Source organism: Idiotropiscis lumnitzeri, chromosome 3 (assembly GCF_059441095.1).
Source record: "Idiotropiscis lumnitzeri isolate Australia: NSW breed Sydney's pygmy pipehorse chromosome 3, RoL_Ilum_1.0, whole genome shotgun sequence".
In the NCBI taxonomy this organism is placed as follows: Eukaryota; Metazoa; Chordata; class Actinopteri; order Syngnathiformes; family Syngnathidae; genus Idiotropiscis; species Idiotropiscis lumnitzeri.
Genome location: NC_142393.1, coordinates 17,057,355 through 17,073,031, shown reverse-complemented (window position 1 = coordinate 17,073,031; position 15,677 = coordinate 17,057,355). Strand labels below are relative to the sequence as shown.

The 15,677-nt window shown below is 40.2% G+C and overlaps 1 protein-coding gene and 1 long non-coding RNA gene across 7 annotated transcripts in view; one reads left to right on the top strand and one right to left on the bottom strand.

The window, feature by feature from the left end:
- Positions 1–5,018, bottom strand: part of LOC148340161 (uncharacterized) — a 50,293-nt gene extending 45,275 nt beyond the window's left edge. For all 4 annotated transcript variants that reach the window (XR_015842578.1, XR_015842576.1, XR_015842579.1 and 1 more), the window contains exon 1: positions 4,783–5,018. This is a non-coding gene — a long non-coding RNA (uncharacterized LOC148340161). The remainder of the gene's footprint in view (positions 1–4,782) is intronic.
- Positions 1,040–13,252, top strand: LOC148340160 (hyaluronidase-2). Of its 3 annotated transcripts, none has more exons than XM_088291597.1 (7): positions 1,040–1,433; positions 7,326–7,979; positions 9,459–9,707; positions 10,623–10,769; positions 11,153–11,239; positions 11,379–11,561; positions 12,657–13,252. In XM_088291597.1, exons 2-7 carry the CDS (start codon positions 7,383–7,385, stop codon positions 12,993–12,995), a joined length of 1,602 nt encoding a protein of 533 aa, XP_088147723.1. In that variant the 5' UTR covers positions 1,040–1,433; positions 7,326–7,382; the 3' UTR covers positions 12,996–13,252. The 3 variants fall into 3 exon arrangements, with proteins under 3 accessions (XP_088147723.1, XP_088147722.1, XP_088147721.1); XM_088291596.1 differs by having other exon boundaries at positions 12,654–13,252; XM_088291595.1 differs by having other exon boundaries at positions 11,379–11,573.
- Positions 13,253–15,677: the final 2,425 nt, after the last annotated feature.

Genomic DNA, 15,677 nt, shown 5'->3' with positions numbered 1-15,677 from the left:
GAAAAAAAGTACAGCAGTGACATGGAGGAACAGAAACCAGGGTGCATAAACAGATTTGACGAAACAAGATATTCCTCATCTATATCCTTATTTATATTAAAAAAAAAAAAAATGGAGTTCAAGAATGTGCCTGACAACAACAGTTTCTGTTGTCTCATCGTATCTGGAAAAAACACAAGTATGATTGTTTTTCTGTAACAATTGTTAGCTAATTTAGCATTTTTTGCGACTCTGTTTCCAATGTTAGCAAAGCTACTGGATCACATTTTTGGATAGGAAAAAAGTTGATCCAATTCCAATGAGCTGTTAAACAACAACATGAAACAGCATGAGTACTGTGTAATATAAAAAAAGGGAAACTATTACATGAGTAAAGAAGTTTTTCCATTGTGCCAAGTAATCTAATCAGGCATTTTTACTTGACAAATTGAGTGTCACGTTATAAATATAAATTTCACATTTGACTTAATAAATTTCATGATTCAACAAAATAACTAATACAATATGACATTATCACATTACAACTTGAAACTTATGCTGTAAAATGTGAAATTCATCATGTTAAAACGTTTACATTATATTTTTTTCCTGTTGTGGCAGAGGTACGCTTTCATATATAGAGACAAAAGCAGAGCAGTTCAATCATGACCAGAGTGCACCAGAAAAAATATGACAAAAAGGAAAAATAGGACCAAGAGTCTATTTTGGGTTGAGAGAGGGTGACGGTTTTGAGTTCAGAGAATTTCCACGACAAAATGCATCCATGGATATATTTATGAACTTTGTCCACTGGGGTAAAAAAAAAAAGGTCCTTCCCCAAACTGTTCTCACACATTTGGGAAGATAGAATTGTCCTAAACCCAGAGCAGTGAAAAATCAGACAGTGGACAGTGAAAAGGCGAAATAGAAGAACAAAGTCAAAGAGGAAGTGAGTATATGCAGGGAGAGAGGAAATCACGTGAGATAATCCAACATGTCAAGTGTTTGTTTGGACAAGGGTAGCAGCAGTGGAGCAGAGGATTATGGGATTACGGCCGGTGTCGATGGTCATGTGAACCAGTGTGGTTATTGCTGAACTCGTTTAGCATCTCGTAGGAAGGAAGCTTAGCCTGGCACACACACACCCACACACATTCATTCCTACCCACACATCTTTCCGTGTACTTTATCACGCCTTCTGTGGATTTCTCCATCTTCATTACTTCTTTTGTTCTTTATGTCAATTTGCACTTGGCTATTCCTGACTCTTCATCCCCCTGCCTTCCTGAAACTCTCGCTTCCGGGTGTTAGGCTGCTTCCGCCGTGTCTTTTTCCATGTCTTCACTAATCCAGCAAAGTACTTGGATTTTTCTAAAGAGGAAAATGCTTGAAATTCGGGTGAAGACACCCTGAAAGAATGTTCAGACTGTGAGGAGAACCCAACCTTGGCTTTGGTAAGTTTTACAACCTCTTGATGATTTTTTTAAGGTGATACTCTGCAAATGTAGTTGATTAGGCACAAAATGTTAACCATACAACGTGTGAAAAAATGTCCAAGAGCCAAGGTTGTACAATTTGCTTCAGTTCAACTATGACTTTGAAGTCCCAGAATGAAGACGTGAAACAACATCAAGCATCTTGTCACGCAAGATAATAAGCATCAAGGATTCATGACAGATGTGTGTTTCGTGATTAAAAAGTGCAATTAGATGGCCAGCAGTCATGGATAACACCACCCAATACGTCTGTAAATCATGTAAGACCTCAGCGTACCTCATAAAGCCACAATTCAGCTTGCAAGGATTAACTCCACCCACAACAAGGGCCGTTACCACAGGAAGCAAAATTACACATACATGATTTGAGAGGTGAGATGACACTGAGCTATATATGGCTTAATCATTGGTCGCCATGGAGATGAATGAGCAGAATGAACATGTCAAAGCTAAAGAGGCTGTAAAGTCCAGGCATTCGAGTCAAACGTTACGGTTAGTGGGTTGTGCTAACCGCAGTTTGGCTGGCGAGATGCGATACATGATGGTGGTGTTCGGTGTATTACACAATTATAACAGTTAGAGCGTGTGTGGTAGAGGCATATGAGCAACATGATACATCCAATTAATATGCCCTAGTAATTAAAGTACTGAGAAGAGCAGGGGCTCCCAAACATTCTTTGTGGGCATGAAAATTAGTTTTTGAAGGTTTCAGACATGTTTGTGACCTGTCTGACAGAAAGGAACTTTACCTAACCAAATTCAATTTGATTGAATTCAATATTTAGCTTTCATCGCTGGCATGAAATTCTTCCACTAATGAAAAGAAAACCTAGTTTACAAATTCACAGACAGTGTTTCCAATTTAGACTTCTACTCACTATATATTTTTTTTCCAACCAAAAAGATGGCTTGGTACATACATACCCACGGTCACTCATACAAGGCGTGTGATTGGTTCCCAGCGCAAGATCAACCAATGAGAGCATGAGTGGATTTATGCCTTGAGCTGATTGGCTCATCATTTTCTCTTGTTGTATCTCGCCCGTCTTTTCAGTTCTGTTCGGAAAGTCGTAACCTCATTCAAATCTGCCGTTCAGTTAGTCAGAGTCGAGCCGAATAAACTGATAAACAGTAAACAGCGATGTTCAGAAGCTGTGAGAGGGGCGCGCTCAGCCACCCGACAAGCACGGCTCACTCAGCACGACAAAACATTGGCAAAAAATGTTTGGTAAAGTTTGTCTTTAAACATCTTACCTTTACTAGAATCCAGTGTTGTATTTTATCTAATATCCTTGTTGATATTAATGTGCAAAGTGAAAGTTAAGCCATGATTACTTCCGGTGGCAGTGCGTCTTCATGGGTTTACATAATAATATCCATCCATTATCTGAGCCGCTTCTCCTCACTAGGGTTGCGAGCATGCTGGAACCAATCGCAGTTGTTTTCGGGCAGTAGGCGGGGTACACCCTGGACTGGTTGCCAGCCAATCGGAGGACACACATCGCATTTTTTCACTTTACGCAGGGAGATTCCGCTCCCCAAAAATACAAGGGATCAGACTTCAATGACAGTGAGTCACAGGTGGTGTAACATCCTTTGCCTGTCTGTTCCATTTGCACTCAGCTTAGGTTAGGTCTTTCATTTTTACACATGAATGACTGTACAAAATTGCCTGCCTGCTTGGTTTATGTTTACAATGGCAAATGACCCCAGTATGACCAGAAACTTTTTAGAAACCTTTGTTAGTCCATTTCAATTAAAAGGTAAGGCTTACATTAACAGCGCAACATTAAGAGGTGGGCAAATCTGCAAATTTTGCCGGTGCATCATTCGGCATTTGCTAGCAGTGCACCCTCACCTAAAATCAGATGAAATAGGCTTGAGCTCACCTGCAACCTTAATGAGAAAAATGGATGGATGGACATCACAAGTAGCTAGTGAAACCCATAAAAGACAGAACTGCTGTATCACACCTGCCTGGTCACGTTTTCGGCAGTTGGATAGGTGACAATTATGGCGATGATATTACTTCCTGACTGGGTCATAAAGTGCGCATCGATGAGGCAGTGCCACTGACACTGTAACCTAACCACACAAAATATGTTTCAAATTAGTAATTTGCAAAGTCTAAAAAAAAAAAAACAACCAGCAAACCAAGTACTGTTAAGGTTTTCAATTCCCAGTATGTAGATGAGTGTCTGCATTAATTTCAGGTCAACAGGAGAGGTGGGCTCAGGATGAGCCTCAGTCCAGACAGACTCGTAAACACTGACCAGCAGCTTTGTCTCAACAGATTAAGCAGCCATCACGCTGGCCTTTCACCTCTGAAATAGCGTGAGGGACTGCACATATTCTGGATGACAGCAGTTTTTGAAGACTCAATCTCAAAGTGAAAGATCACTTGAAAGAAATTGACATTATAAAATTTATGTTCTTATTTGTACAATTTTGAACAATGCTTTTTTGAGTTATTTACTTAATGACAGGAACACTATTGTGTTGCAGTCAACACTTCCTGTCCTTTATCCACTTTTTGAGACAGGTACAAAAAGTAATGTAATTAATTTGATCTTTTTTGCGAGTGAACAAAGCTATCGTAAAGTACCAGATTATTAATATAAATACATAGTCTGGATGTCTCTTATGTCTGCCCCCTATGACCAAGGATTAAAAAGCCTTTACTTAGAGTATACTATGCATTCTGTGACCTTTTAACCCTCTTAGCATTAGCAAGGATGTGATCGGAGAGATTATTCAGATGTTCTGTTAGTCACTGTGGTTAATGATCAAGTACAGTAAATACTCTTTAAATCAGGGATGGGCAACTTAGATGCGGGACGTGATTTTTCATAGGTGCTACTTGGGGGCGGGGTACATAGGACCAGGTACATCCTAACCAGATGTATGACAAAAAATGCATTATTATTGCGGATATAATAATAAAGTACAACAACGTGCAAAACATGATAGAACAGCATGCATCCCACAATGCCCTGCGCCAAATACAAACAAGACCTTTTTTATCTAGTACTGACACCAGCCAGCGCAGCCGGCCTCCTCTCGGAGGGCCTACCGAACCTGGAGAAGCCACCAAGACTGAGGTCGCGGGCGAACATGTGCGCGGGTGTGCCTCGCAAGTCGCCCGCCTCCCGCCGCCACAGCAACCCGCCTTCGCTGCTCCCCGCTCAACCGCTGCTCGTTCTAATATACTGTCCTCAAAGAATAAATCCATGCAATTCTAAGTCCACACTGCCCGTAACCTAAACTCTGTAACCTTCCGAGTCGTTGTACGATCGCAAGGACTCACCTGTTGCATCTGCCGTCGAAATAGTTGAAAAAGTATTCCTGGTGGCTGTGCGATATTCCAACCTGTCCACTCATCTGGTCCTTTTTAATGAAATTGAGATGTGAGCTCACTTGGACATAATATTGGCTGATAAACTGTCGCCGCTACCGTAACGTCTTTTTGGCTGCGTAAACAAATACACGCGGGGATTAGTCACGTGACGTCCGGAGCGCTTTTACATTACTTCCGGGATTGGCTGCAAATTGTCAAACGATATTGTACGGGTGTGTGATTGGTCCGAGGATGCCATAATGACATGATTGACTGACAAATAAACAAATGACAGAATGTGTGTTTTTTTAAAGGAGGCCCTCTCAGCGGGCTTCGTGTACAACAAGTTGCAGAATAATATGAAGCTATTTGACTATGCCACGGCGCTACACGGAATCGCCTGCGCCTGCGGGTTGGTCAACTCATTGGAAGTATGTAAAATGATTGACAAAAAAAACAAAAAAAACGGAGTAAACATGCAAACTCCACACAGGAAGGCCAGAGCCGGAATCAAACCCACGACCTCTGCACTATGAGCCGGAGGTGCTAACCAGTCAATAACCATACTACCCCCCCAAAGTTTTTTGGTTTTTTTTAAATAAAGGGTTGCAGCCTGTGGGCTTTAAATTAAGTCATGTTTGTGAATGTTTGATTCACACAATGCAGAATGAAGCACTTTAATAATCTATCCACCCTTTCATTTTCTAATTACCAATCGCTTATACCATGGACAAGCCCTGTCAATGACATTCTCAACTAAGGACCATTTCAAGTCTTTGTTGAAATTAACATGCATATTTTTAGAATGTGGGCAGAAGCCTGAGTACTCAAAGAACATGGTTAAAACATGCAAACTTCACACAGGAAGGACGGAGCAACCTTTGAAGGTATTCCAGCAGAAAAAGTACTGAACACTTTCAGGTGGTCTTTTGGGTGTGATTTATCAGTATTTCCGTAGCTTGGTGTCACAGGAGAGATGAACTCAAACTCACATAGAGCACAAAAATTGTATCTTGTCTTGTCTTGACTTGCTCTGTGCTGCTCCCAGTCATTTGTTTTCATCAACATTGTTTCATCAAACCTCCCAGGCCTGGATAAAAGATGCGTCTCTTGTCTTTTTTTACTGACTTGTTCAGTCACTTACATTGCCCATGAATACGTTTGCAACTGAAAAAAAGGCTGTTGAACTTGGAATATGGGTTGTTTGTAGTACAGTTTAAAGGCAAATTGTCGTTGTCGGCGACGGACAGCATTCTACCACAAAATAGCTTTGACCTGAAAAGAATTACAGATTTGATTTCTTCTAGTGTCAGCATTATACTAAACAAATACTTCCTTTGCACATGTTTTTTTCTTAATATACCGATTCTTAAAATACAAGTAAGATTAAGACATCAAAAGGCGTGCAAATGTGAAAATTATGTGAACTCATCATGAATTCTTGTATACAATATTAAACTTAAAAAAGGCAAATGTAATACGAGATAGAAACGTGATGGTAAGGTATGGAAGAAGTAGAAAATAAATTCTGTCTATCCAACAAAATCCTTTGGTATCAATAAATCCTATGCAGTCAGTCCCTGTTCTTAACCAGAACTCGTGAAAATGCAAGATGGTAATACTTTTTTGTACATATTCATCCACATTAGCCCACAGAGGAAGCACAAAAACACCTCGAATCCCAAATCATGCAAGTGGAAGAGAAGCAGACTCCATTATTGGCAAAAAGCAGGTTGCGTGTCTGAAGTCATTTTTGTCGGTGTGATTTTAAGGGATAATGTCACCAATGTAATGGATTTCACTGGGGCAAATCATCTGCTAATAATCCACACCTTACAACCAATCAGAGTCCATCCAAATGTAACAAAGTTCTGCTTATTCTTCTTATGCACCTGATGTCACAGATTGCAGGTGACACACCAAAATTCTGAATATTCCTTGATGTATTACCAGTGAATTTGGGCCAACATTTTTTGTAGCAATGTTAAAAACACAACTTTTAACAAGAGTGAAAAAATCGGTAAGGGTTGGTATCCATTTTTTAGCGGCCGTTCTTACTAAAATCAAAAAGTTGCTTCAAAAGTTGCCACTTGAGGAAATACTAGAAGTCATTTGCGAGAACATTTTGGTGGCACCTCTGCTCGAGAAAGTGGCGGTGGGCTGCACCGTAATGAACGAGTTTGGAATTTAGGACGTTGCAATCCAGTAGTTCACCACTAGGTGGCAAGTGCATTTTACACACTGTACCTTGAAGAAATTAATATTTTTCTAAAAATCACCAATTTAACATTCAAAAGGTGTTCCACGTCTGTTGAAGTGTTAAAGTACTAACTTGCTAAACTAAATTTGTTAGATTTGACATTTACTAACCATTATGAAATGCTATTTTTTTTTTTGTGCGTGTACATTTCTGCCATTATGTTTTTGGAGGAGGACACAAGGGTTAACAATCCTCAATATCTTGACCAGACTTATTTTAAAAACATTTTTTTTTTCTGATGACTGTTTTTCAGAAACATGGTTGGCTGCTGGAGCCTAAAGGAGTGAGAGACTGACAGTGAGCAGCTCCAATGGCATGGAACAACCCACCACTCAGTCTCAAGCCAAAATGGCCGCCATTAAAACACAGGACTAAGGCATCAGTAATTTCTTGCTCTTCAGCTGGCCTTCGAGGACAGACGACAGTTCCGCAGACCCTCCTTGTCTTACTGCTTACTGGTCTCACTACAGCTGGTCCGCCACAGCCAGCTCGCCCGCCTCTCCTGTCCGGACAGCCTTTTATCATTTTCTGGGGCATCCCAGATTCCTCCTGCACCCTGAGGCCAGATCCTGGTTCTTTTGGGATGGAACGCGAGGGCCGTGTGGCGGTTTTCTACGAGGACACGCTGGGAAGCTACCCGTATTTTATAGACAAGGACACGAGGGTCAACGGGGGTCTACCGCAGCACACGCGACTGGATAGACATCTTCAGAAAACTCAGATGGACTTAGATGCAGCTTTGCCTACGCCCAGGTACCTCGGGCTGGGGGTGCTGCGCTGGGCTGAGTGGCTACCGCAGTGGTTGAGGAATCGAGAGAAGAAGGCCGTGTATCAGGAGGCATCGAGGAACTTGCTGAAAGCTTTCTTCCCTAACTGGACACCGGAGGAGGTGGAGAAATGGTCACGGGTAAGAAGGGAGAAAGTGTAGCACATGAGAGTTTTGAGATCAAGCATGGTTGTAAAAGTTTGGGAATTTTCATTATTTGTATTTGAAATTTGGTTTGTTTGTATTAGTTTTCAGACCGAATTTGTAAGTTTTAATTAGGTCTATTTTTGTACAAAAAATGCTTCATTTTAGTTTCAATATTATTAGCTTTAGTGTTATTTTTTTTTCTTTTTGTATTTCAAGTGTGCAAGATAAAAAAAAAAAAAACATCACGATAAGTAATGTGTCGAAAAACTTAAAATTATTTTAAAAACATTTCAAAAGCAACCACCCACAGTTCAAATTGTATCAATGTCCACACACTTTTAGGTATAATAAGTGCAGTAATATGCTTCTGAAGTACCTCAGAACTCGTAGGTCTTAAATAAAGCTAGGAAGGGCTCGCTTTTCATCCCTTGTTTGCCAAGTTGCCAACTTCTAAAAGTGTATTCGTTGATTGAATTCCCGTTTATATATGTCTATAGACATATATGTACATAAAGTCCGCCCACTGTGGTTATTTAGAGAAAAGTCTTCTTTCTGTGCTGCTGGCACCTCACAGAGTAATCCAAACTGATCCCGTTATCTGATGATCTCCACTTGGCGCTGAAGAATTCAACGTGAGGTCATTGGAACAGAAGGGATTTTCAAAAGTTCAAACAAAAATGTTTTATTTGGTCTACCCTATAGCCAAGGCGGGAATGGTTTTTTTTCGCTTTGAATGCAAATCAATGACTACGCTTGCAAGAGCAACTTTCTAATTTTGTGGATCCGTTCTTCTTCATTAATTAAACAATAAAAATATGTTAATGTAAAGAATGAAAACTTTTATTTTTATTTTCTTTTTTTAATAGGCTCACCAGTTATTATTTCTAGTACTGCAAATATGAAGCTGTTCCTGCCAGTTGACTCCAATAAAAGATTTGGTGAAATGCAAAATTTTGAAGCAAGTTCTCAAGCACGCACATCCATAAATTTAGGATATTTCGCTTGTATACTGTACGAATGTAAGCGATTTAGTGGCTCTACCATTGCAAGGATAGAAACTAAAACCAAACTTAAACGCATCAAAAACCCAGCCAATACAAAAGTTTAGTTTTTTAGCAAGGTTAATCGTCTGAAACATAAAAGAAAGTGAGTGACAGATTCTTGTGGACCTCCCGCTGAGTCCAGATGCAACTTTGATGTATCATCGCACAATAGAAACATGTACTGCTGTCAGATAAGTGATTATTCATGCCCTCCTTTGGAACACTAAGATGCATCGTGCTCAAGGCAAGAAAACAATTCATTAAAACGTGGGAAAATTGTAAAGCAGGGATGGGAAACTTTTCCGTTTCAGTTGCAGCGCCATTAAATTAACAAGAAAATACGATGCAACAATTGAACAAAGTCAAAAACGTAATAGTTTTTCTTTACTGTCACGACGAAATATGACCTCTTTCTATGCTCTTGTGCCAGGTGGACTTTGAAGCAGCAGCTCAGTCGGTAATGATGGAAACCCTGAGGGAGATCAGACGGCTGCGACCCAAAGCATTATGGGGCGTCTCCCCTTACCCGAGCTGCTACAACGGCGATTCGGCTCAAACCGCATTAGCCAATTACAGCGGCCAGTGCCCCCCTGACGAAAAGGCCCTCAATGACGAGCTTCTGTGGCTGTGGAAGCGCTGCTCTGCCCTTTACCCACTTCTCACCCTGGAGAAGCTACAGGTGGGCGAAGCGTTTTGAGTTGATCTTATTTTTGAGTTGATTTTCCTTCTTGACATGTTTCTTACATGCAAAAGTTCAGAAAATTTTAGTAATTTTTTTAAAGGTCAGAGTTAAGAAAAAAAGGAACAAAATGCTCAACAGCCTTGCTTATGTTTCATCAACAGCTTAAATCTTTCCTGTTTAAGAAAGAGCTCAGCGTTACCGTCGCCTTCTTAAGCATTCTGTGGAGACGGTGGCCAAAGGCATGACTACTACAACTTCTTCTATTTCTTCTTCTACTGTCTTGGTGGTTGGCAAATACTTTTGATGCATAACTGCCGGAGGAAAGAAAGGAGCAGTAATGCACAGAATGGCAACACGATTAAGGAGCGGGAATTTGGGGTTGTGATTTTATTATATAGAAGTCGCAGCTGAGTATAATTTGAAAGACTGGCTGAAGTATAAAAAAAAAATATCTGACTAACTGTCTAAAAAAATATGCTAATCATATCCCTGCCATGTCAAATAATTCCTGCTGCATTTGGTTATTAGAATTTTATGGCTAGTTTCAAACAGAAGTCTAGGAAAACTTGGCTTGGTACGTTTTCACGAGCCACCTAAAACGGTATGGAGGGCCACATCTTTGTGACAGATTATTTAGTCCAAGATATTTTTTACACAGCAAATGATATTGGACTTCGCTATTGTCAAGTTGATACATGATATGCTGCGTATTTATGTCTTGTTGTGGATGGGTCCAAAATCAGGAATTCCGTTTGAGCCCAAACTTGCCAAATATTTGGTGAAATAAGGGCACAATGCTGATGTGACAGAACGATGGAAGGACCAGATGAAAGTCATTCTGTTGCTATGTCTAACCAAGACTTTTTCATGTCGTGCTGTAAAAATGTTTCAACCTGACCGTATTTCACACAGGGTGGAACTTCTGGAGGGAAGCTTTATTTGTCCAGTCAAATCCAGGAGGCGCTGCGAGTTTCTTCTCTGGCTGGAGTGTCGTTCGATCTTCCCGTGTTTCCACTGGTCAACAGTGTGTACGCCTCCACCAACACTTTCCTGTCTCAGGTGTGGTGTACGAGTGATTTGGATGAAAGCAAAGGTTAAATGTTAACATTAGAAGTTCACACAAAAAAAAAAAAAAGCGAGGTCAACGAGAAGCCCAACCGCAAATCGTGAAAATCCACCCCTGGCCAACCAAAAAAGTGTTCAGCATTGCCAAGAGATGTCAAAAGATGGCAGCAAAGCACTACTTTTTTATGAGTCACTGCTGGGAACAAAAGACCACAAGACGGTACCAAAGCACTACTTTTGCATTAGACAAGGCTTTGTAGCCATCTTGTGGCATCTTGTAGCATTTCAGAAAGAGCGTCTCAGTGGAAAAAATGTTGCTGGGCAATTCAAGATGACAAACATTTTCAGTGTCTTCGCACCTTGCTGTCCTCTTCCAGGCAGACCTGGTCAGCAGCATTGGCGAGAGCGCTGCCATGGGAACAGCCGGAGTGGTCATCTGGCAGAGAAATGAGATCAGGACAGAGGTAAGAACAAATGCCATGATGGCATTTTGAAGAACCGCTAAAATGCTTAGAAGGAGCACGTACCCATGAATTAAAATGAACATATCTGGAATAAAATAATCCAAAATCAATTTCAATGTGTCTGTCTGTCCATCTGCAGAGAGAATGTCAAGACCTGGCAGAGTTTGTCCGCAAGGTCTTGGGACCTTACGCCATTAACGTAACCACGGCAACCGGGCTCTGCTCAGCCTCCCTTTGTGAGGGAAAAGGCAGATGTGTCCGTCAGAATCCAGACAGCGCCGCCTACCTCCACCTTCCACCGCCAGCTGATGTGATGAAAAAGGTGCCAGAAACGGCGATGTGTTACACTTACACATACAGAATAAATCATTTGATGGAAGATGACGATGATGGTTATTACTGATGCCTGGAAGCCATTAGTGGAAATGGACAAACCTGTTTAAAAAGTGCAACATCAAATAAGGAAGGTGTCAAAGTCATGTTCGCTGACAGATCAGATCGCATGACTTGACAAGTTGATATAGTGCATCCTCGCCGATCAACGTTTTTCCGTCTCCGCCCATTTAATGAAAAACCCAACGTATTCGCACATTTCGTGCATTTTCTGTAACACCTAAGAATGCCAAAAACGCTCACTAGTGCAAACCTATTAAATAGTGTCAAGGAGTATTATAGAAGTGAAACATCTTTGTAAGGTGGGGAGGAGCCAAGTATAGCCTGGGTTGTTACAGAGAGTCTTTGTTTAATTCTGGTGCATTTTTTCCAAATCAAATCGTCTGAAAACCCTTCCAGGGTATTTCAAGATGAGTTTGAAAGTATATTGTGTTTTGGTATCTTTGGTATATTTAAGTTTTCCACTATCAATGTATAGCATCAATTACTCATGTGTTTTAACGATTTGCAGCATGGCTCTGTCGCTGTCCCCAGTGAGTTTTTGTCAAAGCTGAAGGCGCACATACTTAAATGAAGCACATTGTTGTTTTTGGCATTCTGAGTCCAGAAATGGTCAAAATCTAGCTAGCGACATTCACACGACGTAAAGGGGAAGACTATTTAGTCTAGCACGGTGCACAAGAGATTAGCAAGTCTGTTTCACAGTTTAGGGTTCAAAACACGGCGATTGACTTTGTGTGTGTGGACTTGCGAATGTAATTCCGTGAACGGATACTTCAACTTCCTTTCACATTCCCAAAATAGGCATGAGATTCTAAATTGCCGAAATACTGAATGAATGTGAACAAGTGTTTGTATATTTCCTGCGATTGGCCAGCAAGCCTCTTTTTCACCTGTCACATTAATGAGGATAAGGAGAAGAGAAAATGGATGGATGGCTTATACCGTCAAATATTTTCATTGAATTTACATTTTCCTGAAGTAATGAATTCAAGCCTCGCCACTAAACATTTTCTCCCAGCAGGCGGAGGCAGCCAAAGCCACAGATGAGCCTGAGCCAGACGCGAAGGCAGTTGAACCGGATCAAGCTGAGATGTGGAAGAAAGACTTCCAGTGCCAGTGGTACAAGACCTCAGATCAGGATGTCTCAGATCAGCAGTCCCCCAAAGACGGAACCTCTGTTGGCGGGACGCTTGAGCAAATTTCCAGAGAGCTAGGAGGGACTTCGGCGACCTTTACAACAGATTCCATAACAAAAGGTGTCTCCACGACGGAGCCGAGTGGAAGCACTTCGGCACCGATGGCTTCAAACCGTTGCACCGTTTTGTTGTTGCTGGTGACTGCTTGCCTGTGTGTGAACTGAAGCAACTTTCAGTTACAGGATTAAACTGAAGTGCCTTTATGCAAGACTGCAGACATATCAGGCATGTCTGCATCCAACTTTCTCAGAATGTGCCAATACAAAGTGGTACCCTAACACGTGTCACTTTTTCAGTTGCACTGGTGGAAAGTTGATTTATGAGCTACCTTGAACAAAAAAAAGGACATTATCCTACCACTGCCAATGTAACCGATTCCAAACCCAACCAAATTAATTAAAGAGGTTTGTACTTCTGCAAAGCTTGCTGATCATTTGGTGCGTTGGAAGAGGGAGACATCCAAAACTGCCTGGAATGGGGCACCCTGGAGTTAAGTCTTTAATTAATTCAAGCAACAAAAATAAACATCATCTGGATTATTTTTGATATTTCAAGAGATGCTAAGATGCTAAAATAGCAAACACAGACGGATTAGAAAAATAAATTGGCAGGCAAACTCCTGTATGGCAATGAACTCAGGTACCTAAAACAAGGTGGGGTGGAAAATGCTTTAAAATAAAACAAATAAATAGGTCTTTATCAAATTCACGTTCAAGTGCAAATTCTTTAGTTAAAAAAAAAAACAGCTACCTTAATTAAAAAATGTAACTTGCTGCTGTTCCTCAATAACAATCTCAAGATACAAATAATACACTAAGCTCATGGGGGCCCCCTAGTGGTGGAATCTGCTTATTCCTCAGGTCAGCTCTGCACTAACCTTACCCCAAGACTGGAAAGTCACACAATCAATCAGGTTTGTGCAACGCCAAAGCCGGTGTTGTCACATTTAACAGAACACATGACTCAATACGGTTGTGAGAAAGACTGGTGGAACTTCCTTCTTAAGCGACTCTTTTTGTTGAGAGTTAAAGAGCGTAAAATTCCCTCTTTTCAAAAACGCTTTCCAGGGTTAACGAGGGAAGAAAGTCATATTATATGTACTGAATTCCAGAATGATAACTTTATTCTTTGATTTTTTATGCCTTTATCGTCTCTTAAATGTGGGGCGTTAAGTCTGCCAAAAATACGCCTTTTTGTCATTTAAGAAAAAACGTTATTCATGTCGCGATGTCACATTAATATTATGTGATATTTCACAATTTATCGGATGGATGACACGGTGTATTCAGTTAATGAAAGAACAGGCAGTAGCAATCGTGGATTTTCTACATTCAGTGTTATATTCTAGGAGTCACCAAACTATTTCTAATTATTTAACTAAGAGTTACTTTTGGTGAAGCTTACTGATTAATAACCCGCTTCATATACACATTTGTAACACACTTGCTCAAAAAACCTTTACATTTTTTGTAATTAGCTTTCACCCACTTCTTTGTCGTTGTTTCGTGCAGACACCAAAAACAAACAAACAAGTGAAGGCAAAATCGGGCAGCATCAAGCTAGCAAGAAAGACTCTATCCTAATAGAAGAGGACAATGTTACACACAAAAATACGTCACAGCAAACTAAACCGCAACTAAAGAACAAAATGCAGCACCAAAGATTCAATGACAAATAAATATGTAATGTAAAGAGAGGAAAGTGATGTATAATTAAATAAGTTTGGTTTTAAACCAGTGCCCCTCCCATAGTTAGATGGAAAGCGAAGCATCCCCTGGCACCTGTCCACGCACCCCCGTCATCAACACACCATTAATCTGCATGATATCAGAATTCATAATTATGTTTAAATTTTCTTAAAGAATTACAGTTCACTGTGTGTAATGTATTAAAAACATTGTGTTGATTTATCTATTTGCATATGAATTTTACTTCATTCTCCCCCAAACTTAGTCACTGCCATTGACGGGTATCAAAGCCAAAAAGTACATTCATTTTACCTGGGCTGGCAGTGAATGAGTTAACTGGCGTTTAAATGTATTCGTTGGTTTTATTATTAAGGATAGTCCTCTGCGAAGATACAGGTCATAATTTCTCAATAATTAGCAAAAGCGATTTAAAGAGGTAGGGAAACAAACAGATTTAGTGAGCTATGGTGGTGACCCTTGCTTATTGAGAAGTGTTTAAAAAAAATTCAAATACAGCTCACACTGATGCGAGCGCCATTTATAGATTTGGCGTTCATGAAAATGATGCTATCAGAAAATTTTTAATAACGCCACAGGAAATACTTTGAGAAACTTTCCATACAACTCTAAAAGAATATTAATATTAAACCTAAAACAAAATGGCCTCCAAGTTCATTACAAACCACAAAAGTGTGATGTGAGCGCACTTCCCACATTTTTTTTGCCATTCTCCACTGTCAGATGCATTTTCCATGACAACCAAAGTTACATTTTTTTGTTCTGCAGCTTAGCATAAAATTCTATATTATTCCTTTGGCCAAATTAACATTTGTATAACCTCCGGCTCTTTTGACTGCATTTTCTACACTCAATAAGCAATTAAGGTTTGGATATGCTGCTTTCAAAAGATAAATGAATACAAGTAGCAAAATATTATATAATATAGCAAAAGCAATATAAAATGTCAGTTTCTGGCCAATGACAGTGTGTTAGATTTTGTTCAAAATCCTACTAAATACTTGAGCGGAATGCAAACATCATGTCAGATTCGAGTAAATGACCATACTGAATTTATTGAATGAAATTTAGATGCTTCGTGACAGAAAAAAGGATGAAGTAGGTGACCTCGCAACCAACTGGAAAACAGCAGCCATTCAC